Genomic DNA, 12,648 nt, shown 5'->3' on the forward strand with positions numbered 1-12,648 from the left:
AGTTACATGTAATTCATTCAATGTCTAGTAACTAAACAGATACTGAATATTAAAATAAAATCAGATTAAAAAGAAAAAAGTTGATATTTATACTAGGGCAATTCCACACCTTTCACCTGTACTAATTTTTTTTTTGGTTATCAGTCTTTCACATCACTACCCGCTTTAACTTTATCATTGACAGAAAAGAAAGTTTTATCAAGCATTCAGCTAAGAGACTATTGTCAAAATGTCCTGTATGACACGTTTGGAATGATTGGAATTGCCCACTAGCATATTTTCTGGCACTACAATGATCACTGCTTTGTATATTTATATTTTGAAAGTACAAGGTTGAAATATGCAATGCTATCATTGTCACATATTTTTCTCAATAATACAACAGTCAACAGAAATGTAGACAGGCAAGGGATATGTTATATGCACTTTTTAATCATATTTTTCATGAAGTACAAAAATACTTTTTATTTTCCTCCATTCTCATACATTATGTAAAGCATTGAGTAGGTAAATAGCGACACATTTTCTCAGAAAATGAATAGAAATGTGGTTAAACTATATTCATTGCAGATAATATTCAGGGTCTCGTTGCATGATGCCTTAATTGTAACTCGGCCATCAATAGCAACTACCATGGAAACCTACTTAAATGTAAGTTTCAGTAACCAGAAGTGGGAGAGTTGGTGCTTCATATACAGTATTTAACTACTTTCTCAACTGGAATGTCATAATATTTTGATCGTGACAATTGAACAAAATTTATTATGTCTGAAATATATTTGAGGTCTGGGCAACGATATTACAAAAACTCCAATGTATGTTTTTTTTTCTATACATTATACAACATAATGTAAACTTCAATGCAGGGGGCTCCTTGCATAGATTACCATAGAATTGTAGGGTATTGAGGGTTTACATGATCAATTGAATTATTGAACTGAAAATACAAGAAAACAACAGTGGAATATAAGATGATCTCACACAAGAGTATTTTGATTGAATTTTGACAATACGAGACCAGTTCTCACTCATGAATTAATCTTAAACATAAATGTCCAATCAAATTCCAGATTTCATTAAGTTACCGTTCATGACAGTTACCATCACTTGCAATTTTATGCAACAGGCCCCTATGGCATCTGCATACTCTGTTCCTTAGTCAGACTACAGTATACAACCCACCATGAGCGAGCAGTGGTTGTTTGTTAATCACAAAATGACTTTGGCTTTATAGAAAAACAGAGGCAAATAACAATCACATTCATATAATAACATTAGGGTTATAAGGGTTTATATTATTACTTGAAAATCTATTACTTGGATGATTCAAGCAAAGATCAATCAAAGTGTGTATTCCACAGAAGGATACAAACTTTAAAACTAGACATTTTTCTCAGAACATACATGTATGTAAAATCAGCAATCCAGGGGACAATTTCATGGAAGTTGTCAACACTAACAAGTAGGCTTCCCATTTTTCAGTTACCATAGTAATAAGTACCTAGTAAACCAAACACATCAATAATACTATACAGCATTCAAATTAATTATGAAGTTAATTCATTTGATTATGAACTTAATTAAAAGCACTACAACTCCCCATGGTCTAGAAATCAGAAGAATAACACTATGTATGACATAATAATTACAAAGACATATGCAAGACCTGCCAAAATGCATGTTATTAAGTACATACTGCGTTTCTTTGTAGAATTCATTTGTATCTAATTACAAAGTTATGTAGACCATGTATAAATTCTAAAATAAGGGCAGTACGAACTATACATGAATCAATCTGCCATGCCATTTATACTTCAAATGACAAATTAACATGCAAGTACAAACAAGTGTGTGTTATGTCTGGGGCTGATCTTTAGCATCACCACTGGAATGATGTGACCCAAGAATCAAATCTCACATGTGTGCATCAATTTGTAACTTCCCCTATGTAGCAATCATCAATCATTGAATCTGTATCAAGTGTGCATATCAACTGCAACATACATGTATACCCTAGTTAAAACTCAATGAGATCTCGTCATCAAAATAAAAACTTAAATTATGATTAGTAAAAAACTAAACAAAAGTCAGTTAATTGTATCACTTGTTTCATTGCAGTTTATTATATCATGTTTGATTGCATGTAACATTAGCTTCGAACACTTATTTACACAATCTGATTTGGACTTCAAGAAATCAGACTGATATTAAAAAGCTGCATAAGTGAGCAGTTGATTCAACAACTACCCAACTCGATTAACCAATTACCTACTAGCATTGGGTGACCCCTGCAAAAAGACTATGGGAATTACACAATACAGCAGTCAACGGGTTAACCAACCGACTTTGACATTGTATGATGCCTGTATGAAACCTACATGTATGGCAATTCATAGAAGTGAGTACTGAACATTACGCTGATATATCAAAATCATCCATTGCCTTGTAACATCAAGGTATACCATCTGCATTCAATGAAACCATGCATTGATTTTATATAAAAACATCAATTAATAGAGCAATGATTCACGCTGATCTTCGGTGTAATTTACCTCAGAATCAAAGCTGCAGGATTGAGTTGATCGACCAATCACAGGGCAGGTTAGATAGAAGATTGCTTGACCAAATGAAGGATTGGCTTGCGTTGATGTCATTAGGCTTGATTACCCTGCTATAAACTAGGCTATCGTTCATTGTTCATCTTCTCCTCATTACAGCTAGATAGATAGTCCAAACGAAGGCTATCATACTAGCAAACAGTACACGGAACTACAAAACAAAGGAAGCAAGAAAAAAATGTAAGATAGAATTATGAGAAAATACAGAGAACATTAAGTCCTAAGTGTGTAAAAAAGGTGACTGAGCAACTCATAAAATACATGAACATTTGTATTGATGACCAGTGATTTCGATCATAAAATGTGATAATTTCAGATTCTTTCGTAGCATTAATAAAAAAATCAACTTCATTTAATTGCAAAATTATGTTCAGTATTTGATAATTACTTTTATCCTCTTTCAACATATATAACATTGACCTCTACCAATCTTATTGCCTGAATTCACAGGTGATTTTGATTGTTTCATGGTACAAAACCATGGATTACGCTGAATTTGTGTACATTAATGCTCATGACAGAGGGCACTAAATTCATTCGTAAACAAGGTATAAAAAACCTGCATATTACCATGGTTTTGTGCCATGGAACAATTGAAACCACCTTGGTGAATTTGGGCCTTTGTGATGCAAATTTATTGAAGCATTATAAGCAAATTTTCCAAGATTCAGAATTCTATTTCTACAAAGGTTGGTACAGGTTGAGTCTACATAAGTTAACATTCCATTTAAAGTATTCTTCAACAAAAATTATGCAAAATATTATCATTTGCCTCCTCTACGCCAATGTTGAACAGATATCAGTCATGCCATGAGAATGAACTTAGACAGACTTGCCTGTGTTATCAGTAAAAATATATCATTGTAATTTGAAAAGTCTGTGCATTTGGCTAACCTGTAAAGGCACATAATTGATGTTAATGTATTGACTGATAGTCCATATCCTCCAGTTCATCTTCAATGCTATCCAGTATGTTTCTCTGATCTTCTCTACAGACAGAGCATGACCTTTACCCTGGGTGTGGCAATGTGGAAGAGAGAGAGAGAGAGAGAACATGACAAGTGGGGGAAAAAAGAAAAAAACTGTCTCATTAAAATGAAATAAAAAATGGATTTTTTTTTTGGTCAGATTCAGGTACAAGTACTTTCCATATATTTTACACAAAAAAAACATTAAAAAATGTATTTTCTACAACTAAATTTTGGCTATTTTTTGCTTTATTAGACTTGATGAGGAAATGCACTTGCCATAGAATTGTGAACTCTGGCTTTTATTGCCTCATAATATTCACATTATTCTGAATCTAGGGCAGTACAATCTCCCTCAATAGATTCATATACATGTAGCCCTCATGGTGAATAGGTAGAATGATCGTACTAAATTGGGAATATATCTGGGCCGGTATTCAAGTCCATACTTAGGCCAGAATTTTTTTAAAGTATTTTTCTCAGTATTTTGCTAAAGTAAAATACTTATAAATCTTTGGCATTCAATTCGCATTTTTTGGCTAGGTATTGTGCTTAAATCTATGTCAGCCACCTACCAGACTTAAGTCTAGCTTGCAGGCAGTTTCCAAACACGATATTACGCAGTCATACATTCTGCACAAAGACTGATTAATACTTTCCGAGTTACTGGCTCAAACTTTATGACGTCACAATGGTCATTTAGTAAGTTGCTTAAATTTGGCTTGATAAAGTAAAATACTTAGATGTGATCTGAATACGAGTTTAAGCATTTTGCTTCAATAGCCAAGAAAAGTAAAATACTTTAAAAAAATCAATACTTTCAATTGAATACTGGCCCTGGTATATCCCTGATAGCCAGTCAAGAGAATACAAAGAGTTGCGATTGAACCCATCAACCACAACTAAGGAAAGCCAGCAACGTCAACATCAAACATGCCTGTTTATTCAAATCATTTTGTAGATAAGATGTATATATTCATACATTCATCATATTATTGACAATTCAGTGTGCTTCTCTTTGTTCACAAAGTACATTGTGCAAATTTTCTGAAGAAGAAATTATGACATTGATGGATTTCTATATAGTTGAGGTTGATTGGATCAATCGTAACTCCTTGTAAGACGGAGCACAGTTCTCTACATGACATTCAGTGGACTTGATAAGGTTACTGAGAATGACTTCAATCCATAATGTACTATGCAGCATGTATAATGAGGCATGGCGATGTACTGGATGCTTGTAGAAAGGTCCCATGTGCAATCTATTGTAAGAATTTGTTCTATGATCGTTGCTAAGTTTTGTATTACAGGCTCCAAGACTTCAAACCCAACCTGATTCTGAACCAAAAGCCCTATCACAAGCCTCACCTCCACCTTATATCTTCATAGATACTAGTGGATGAACAATTGTGGTATGAGCAGTTGTCAAGTTAACTTTATAAACGTTATGTGCAATCATGCTCAAACATGACAGCATGAGAACAATTCACTGAGTAAGATAACATACTTAGATTTGAGGCAGCTCAGTATAATACGTATTAAACCAGGATGTGGAAGTAGTATTAAAATAAACACTGCAAGTTTGCCTGTGCATTAAGGGACCATCCTCCCCCCATCAACAATGTGCTTGACTCGCCACCTTGGCCTTGCACTCGACGCAGTATATCCATTGACTCTTCTCGCAATTTGTTCATTATTTGGCCATGAATATATTCACCAACTTGCATTATTTGTTTGATACTACCTCAATTATTCCTAGAAGGTAGAAGAAGGCCAAGAGGTAGGGCGGGGCAAACACAAGACGGTCGCATAAGATTTTCTTGATGGATGTTGGTACATCTTTGCCTGGGAATGTCTTCTGCAGCCATGCATAGAAGTAGTGAGAGAGGGGCCCAGTGAAGAAGGTCCTAGAAAACAAGAAACAAATTTCAAGTAAGTTTTTTTTTTCTCAAGACACACATTTATGTATCTGATTAAAAATGTAATTCTCTCTCTCTATTTCTGTTGTATCCTTTCTCTGTTCAAAGCATTGGTTAAAAATGCTCTGACTTTTTACAATATCTGAGCTGTAGGGTCCTATTTTATATGTGTATGTGATATGTTGTTTAAATGAATCACTGGGAAATATCCCATATGAAGTTCGTAATTTAGTGCTTCAAAAATTGAAAAATAAAAGGACTACAAACACCATGCCCATTTCATTTGATGTACAACACGTGTTACAATTCGAGTCTTCATTATTTCCTTTTCTGGGTGTTTTTTATATAATGCCTCGTTTCTACTGTCTTGCGATCGGTAACGAATGCCACGATTGATCATGAAATTATTTTTGGCCATTCAAAATTTGTCTACGATCTACACGATAGATCTGATACAATCTGATATGACCACGATTAAGAAAACAATTTTAATCGTGGTGCGAATAGTGACAGTGGGAACTAGTATAAACAATATAAAAACTTCAAATTTCTTGATTTTTTTTAAAAACCAAACCTTTTCAACGTTTACCAATGTCTTTATTACAGGTTAACCAATGTATTTTAGGGTAGAGATCCTTAGCAGTAGTCAAAGTCCATAGAGTCGCTTTACATACATACATGTAAGGGCTGCTGAGGATGCTGCTTACAAGCTCTTAATTAAGAATATGTGTAAAAAAGATGTCACTGAAAATTACCAACTCTAGAATAGTAGCCTATGGCAAACTATCAATATATATCTCATTCATTAAAAATATTTTCTTTTCCAGTTCATTTTTCCAAACTAATTACATTGTTTATTCATGTTTTTTTTTTCTAATTCAATTTTTAGATATGGTGAATGTTTTTATTCTTGCAGATATATCGGCTCGCCATACATTTCCATGTTCGGGCAGAAGGCCTGCATAGTTGAACTTTTTCTGTTATGTACAATCACAGTGCATATAGTCTAACATTCAGACTATTAAGAAGCATGTTTCCATTGAACATTGACTTCATGGATTTTCTTACCCAAGAACTGCAAATGCTGCTGTTGACCTGACTGTGTAAGGTGCTGAAGGATCCACTATCCTCTGTGCAATGACATCTCCAATACCAGCAATTAAACCACTGAAAGGAAAGAAAAATAAAGCCAAATGGATTCTTGAATTTTGATGTATTTCTTAATATATTATTAAACAAGGCGAAACAAATCTGTATACTTGACTGACCTTATGGTAGGAATTGTAGAGGCGTCAGTCCAAATATGAGGATCATCCCAGAAAATAAGGAAATAATGTTCTATAAAAACCAAGACTGTCCTTATTTATGAGGACAGGTTTTTTTTTCACTTCCACCTGCGGGGTCACATAGAAGGCAATTGAGAGTGCTAAAAATAGATTTTGTGACCTTAAATCTACCAAAGTTCACTGTCTATTTTTATGACTTGCGGCTATCTTTCTACAATTATGAAACCCTGATATGTTTAAATTGATAAGCACACTCGATTGGCGTCGGCACTTGACAAGTGAATGAAGGCTAGATTTTTATGTGGAGAAATCTTCATAACGAAGACAATCCCTGTAAATAGGGACGTTCCTCATATTCAGACTGGAGGCTCTCAGCTAAAGATTATAATTTGGCAGCATTTGGATAATCTAGTCTGTTTTCCAATTCTTCCCTAAGCCTAGGCTCGGATATCACTTATCAGTTAGGACCGAGGCCAGGGCCTCACTCCTCACCGATATCCGAGCCTGCTACAGTGCTAGGCCGGGCCTAGATCTAGGTTAATTCACTAATTTCTCTCAAATTGTTTTTCCTTTCTCTTCTCTCAACTCGTTTCCCCCCTTTTTTCCCCCAATAGCTATACCCAAACGTCATCAGTGACTGGTCAACCAGTCCCAATTGTTGGAAATGACTGGGGGGGGGGGGGGGGCACTTCCATTGACGAGTTGATACCAGGCGCGACCTAAGAAACGTGTAAAAAGGATATCTTTTTCAAGATTGGGCACGTTACGTAGGTAAGGGTGTCAAAAACACTTAAATACTGAAAAAAAGGGTATATATTTCGCTAGGAAAACTACATGTTTACGGTTGTATTTGCGAGGGTATAAAAAAAGACTGAAATGCTGTTTATAAGGGATGTACTTTTTGCCCCAACACTACGTCTGTTTTGAGCGAGGTTTGGGAGGTGGTACTAAACCCAAAGTAAAGGTAAAGCCGATGCCTGTGATCACGTCCATGACACAACAATTTATCGCTGTACTTGTTTAGGGCCAGGGTCAATTCAGTTCAGGGAATACTCATCAAGGGTACCGTTTAAGTTTTGTTTCCAAATTCCAACACTTGTTAAGGGTAGGGTTTTACACACCAAAACTTCTTAAGGGGTGCATTTTCAGAATATGGAAAATACTCTTTTTTTTTCAATTCAATTTATTTTCATTCTTCAACATAATACAATATATACAAGATAAATTAATTCAATTTAAATAAAAGCATGAACAAAATCTAACATTGAATAAATGATATACATATTCAATAAGTGATTCAAATATAAATTAACATGCATGTCAAATTTATATCAATATAATTAAATCAATATAATTATATATCATGAGAAGAATGGAGGGGTCCACTGAAAAGCAAAGCTTGTAAAATGTGGACCCCTCAAAAAGTTAGGATAGAATGAATATTGAAATATACAGTACGTAAAGGAATACATGAAGATAACGAAAAGGGCAAAAAAAAATTCTTATATACAGGATTGTGAAATTCAGAGACAAAAGACAATAACACGACACAACACAACACAGGTACATGAGGGTGGACAGTAATACGATGACCACTGCCTAGAATATAAGAAAAATAGAGATAGGGAGAGGGATGCAAGGCTAATCTGCTGCATATATATATTATGGCTATACATACATGCACATTATGTACATGACCATATATACGCATACACATACATACACATATATATATATATACATATACACGCATTCACACATATACATACACACACATACATACATACGGACATACACATATACACGCATGTACACATATACAATATAAAAAGTAGAATATAATAATGTATAGACAAGCTATAACTTTTGTATTTTAAATCTTATGTCTAACTGGAAAAAAATAAGGCTTCATGTTCTGTATAAACATAGATAATAGACTAGCAATAAAAGATACAAAATTTTAGTTTAGAATAATAAATATATTAATATAATTCATTAAGATTTTAGGAGCATAAATTTTAGTTTGTTTTTAAAGGACAGTAAAGAACGGGCGTCTTTAATCTCATCGTCAAGGGAATTCCAAAATCTTGGACCTGTATATAACTACCGTAAGTATTTTGTGCTAGAAGCGTTCTAAGAAGGGGCAAGTGAAATTCATTTGACTGCCTGGTGGGATAGTTATGGAGGGATTGGTTTCGGGGAAACATGGAATCAAATATGCGTGGCAACGAATTATTTTTATATTTATACATGAATTGACCTAATTGAAACAAATATAAATTTTTTATTTTCATGATTTTATGTTTCAGAAACAATGGATCTGTATGAGAACGAACTGGTGCATTCCATATAATTCGGAGTGTTTTCTTTTGTAAAATTAATATTTTGTCCAATAAAGAATTGTGGGTATTACCCCATGCTAATATTCCATAATTAAGGTAAGGTACAATCAAAGATGAGTATAATATGAGTAATGTGACGGAAAGAAAATAGTGTTTTAACTTATTAATTACACCAATATTACGAGATAATATTTTACTTATTTAGGGTGCTTTTTGAAACTCCATGGTTGCGCCTGGTATCCACTTGTCAATGGAAGTGCTCCCCCCGCCCCCCGGGACTATTTTCTTTCACCCAAATCAGGGGCATTTATTTTCATCAAAAATCGATGTCACAAACAAAACTCAGATATACATTTTGCAAAATAACTGGCAAAATATACATTTCTTTCTTTCCCCTTTTCCTTAGCCCCAATAATGTCTAATCTAATTTTCAATTCCTTCACAAAGGTAAACCATAATATCTTTTCTTTTTCTTATGTACGTTTCTTAAAATTATCAATTTATAATACTCTAAAGGCCAAAGTACTATAGTAATAATATCATCTGTGATTTTTTCCAAGTTTGGAAACTTAGTTTTCTCGCTAATTTATGATTGTATCTTCAAAATTACCAATAAAAAACCAAATCAGAATTTTTTTCAGAAGTCTTCTCTTTATCGCAGTTATGGTGATATCGGACTTTGCAATTGTTTCAGGAAGTTGTGAGAGAGATCCCAGAGCACATGAGAGCAAATCGCTCGCCAATCTTGTGTATTTTTTTCGCTTTTCAGCAGCCATAAAATAGTAAATATCAAGAAAATTGATGCGGCAATCAAAAAGGGAAGCGGGCGCGGACGAAAAACATCACTTTTTTATATTTTTTAAGCCAATTTTTGAAAATAGTGAATAGAAAAATATTTCATACTGCAGCCAAAAAAGATGCGCGCGTGAGGACGATCAACTACTTTCTTTTTTTACTTGGCCTAAAATAACAACTGGACTAGCGCCAGCAATAACATCAACATATCCAAATTTAATTCTTAATTTCATGGAAGACTAACATGGCCTTATCCTGAAATAAGTCACCTCTCTTCTCGTGTGTGTCAGTGTGTGTGCGCTCGTTATATACAAAGTCGATGGGAGATGAAAGAAGTCACCGCCGCTGAAAAAATGGACAGTGAATTGAGTGGTGACTTAAACCAGGATAATGCCACTCGCTCACTGCAACAATCCTGCCTGTAGGGAATCTACAGGTAGGACTATGGTATGCCAATGCTGTAGAGAGCACACACTTTAAAAAATCATTAAAATATCACTTTTGTGACCAAAATTACTAATTTCCATAAAGTTGCCATTCATTTTTCATTTGTAACTTGGGAATAATTTTTGTATTCACCAGAGCGTTCAAAAACTTGAATTTTGGGCATATTTTTGTGTACGCCCTCTATTGGTGGAAAGTAATATGGCAAGAAAATTTTCATTTTTCAATCTCTATTTTTAATTAAGAAAAAAATAATTAAAAAAATCAAATTTACTTATTAGCCAAGTTATAAGATGAAAAGCTGTAATGGAAACTGATAGTGTAAAAAAATCAAGCATTTGTCCCAAAGATAAAGAGAAAATAGCCAAACATTGCCAACCTTATTTTGCCACACATGGAGATATCGAGATGTAACTGAGTCTCTGAGAACAAGGTTATAACTTATATCATATTCATAACCTCGTTCATTGAATAAGTGGATAATGCCGACTAAGTGCGACTAACAGTTAGCCTGTTAAAAGTTAGACTTCCCTCTCAAAATTGACAAAAACACAAAACTGACAGACGCGTGTCGTCTGCATAATCACTATTGTCATTCATTCATGTGAGGAGTCTGAGGACAGGAGCCGAATTCATTCAGCCGATAGGCGATACTAAAATAATGTTTAGGCCTAACTATTTTCTGTCATCACATCATCACATCACATCACTATCAGGTACGGAAATACGTCCTCCATTTTCAACGCACCAAAATGCTTGACTCGCCGATTTTGTTATTTCTTCCGATTCTTTCGGAAAGAGTTCCATATATGCACCCCCCACTAAAATTGAAAATAAAAACATTTCCATTCTTTCTGCTAAAGTTTCTACGACCAAGATAAACAACATTGGCATATTGCCCCCCCCCCCCCCCCCGACATGACTGATAACTTCTCCTGTACAGAAGCCAATAACAGCGATTTAACTCACGTGCAATACAGATACAAAATAACGGAAATGTGATTTCAGCTATTGATTCGCGAGCATAGCTATTCGCACGCGCCGCCAATGATCATGTCAGGCCGTGACTCGAGTCGAGACGCAGCTCGTTTTCTTTTCGAGTTTTAGACTAACCCAAATATCAATTTTGTAAAAAGACTGGTTTAAACTGACGAACCTTGTAAGCGATTTTGTAATGATAGGCTTCTCCTTTAAAAATCTCAAATAAGCTCGAAAGAGCATTTGAAGTGATCCCGGTCCCTCTTTCTTGGTTTCCATCTCGGCGAGATAATTTCGGCGAGCATTAATATTTTAGTCTCTTTTTTCTTAGAGCGCGGCTCTAATTGGGTTATTCCCATGCATTGGCCATAATTAAGAAAAGAACGTCAGCTATGATTGGTCGATTTTATTGGAAAAAGTCAAAGATTTATGGGGGAGTTGAGTATCAGCTGTCTGCTAGAAGGGGAGATAATAAAGTTAGATCTATAATAACATTAATTTTTACAGTAACAGAGAGCAATAATGCAGAAAAATAATTATTTTTTTTTTGAAGTAGTAATGGAACCAGAGAGATATATATCCCGGTATAGAGATTCCCTTTTGCACTTTGTATATATTCCCCTTTGTAAAATGAACTTTACCAATAAGGGAGTATTGACTGTCAACATGAAGCCGGAAATTTTCGATTTTCGGTGGTAATTGCTAATTTTAATCATTTTTCGATTATTTCGCATCTCCGGTCTTGGACTTGATACCCTTCAAATTCAATATGGACGTTGATATATTCAATTGCTACATGAAAGCAAGTTTTTTAGGTAAGTTTACGCCAAAAATAATTTCACCCCCTTTCAAGTTTTCACCCCGCACGTCCGTGGACGTCATCCGCAGCCCTCGCTCAGCTCCGGCCCAGCCGCATCGTCCCGTTGGCCTTGCCCTTGCCTTGGCTGGTCGAAGTCCACTCAAGCCAAGGGTTCAGACATTAGATGCCGCTGTGCATGGGAAAATCAAGGCACGACGCATGCAACTCTCTATATGACTAGTAAATAGTATAAGCTGATCCTTCTTCTCGATACTCGATAGACAGCTGCTACGTACTATAGCGCATGGCTGGCAGCCGTCTGTTTCGAGGAGTTTTTTAACATTTTTATTTTTTTCAATTTCTCCTTGTGCACATTCACATTGTCATAGCCTGGACTCTGGAGGCTTCTGGGGAGTAAAAGTCATCTATAACATGTACGTAGGCTTACTCCCATGAAGCCTGGCACGGCAAGCCATAGCCATTGGCCCACACGAAGGAG

The 12,648-nt window shown here is 35.2% G+C and overlaps 1 protein-coding gene across 1 annotated transcript; it reads right to left on the reverse strand.

The window, feature by feature from the left end:
- Positions 1–412: 412 nt before the first annotated feature.
- LOC129254552 (peroxisomal membrane protein 2-like) lies at positions 413–11,691 on the reverse strand. The gene is made up of 5 exons (XM_064113480.1): positions 11,529–11,691; positions 6,574–6,672; positions 5,331–5,493; positions 3,513–3,632; positions 413–2,769 (listed from the first exon to the last, which is right to left on the reverse strand). Exons 1-5 carry the CDS (start codon positions 11,627–11,629, stop codon positions 2,698–2,700), a joined length of 555 nt encoding a protein of 184 aa, XP_063969550.1. The 5' UTR covers positions 11,630–11,691; the 3' UTR covers positions 413–2,697.
- Between the last annotated feature and the right edge of the window lie 957 nt (positions 11,692–12,648).

Source organism: Lytechinus pictus, chromosome 2, assembly GCF_037042905.1.
Source record: "Lytechinus pictus isolate F3 Inbred chromosome 2, Lp3.0, whole genome shotgun sequence".
NCBI classification, from domain to species: Eukaryota; Metazoa; Echinodermata; class Echinoidea; order Temnopleuroida; family Toxopneustidae; genus Lytechinus; species Lytechinus pictus.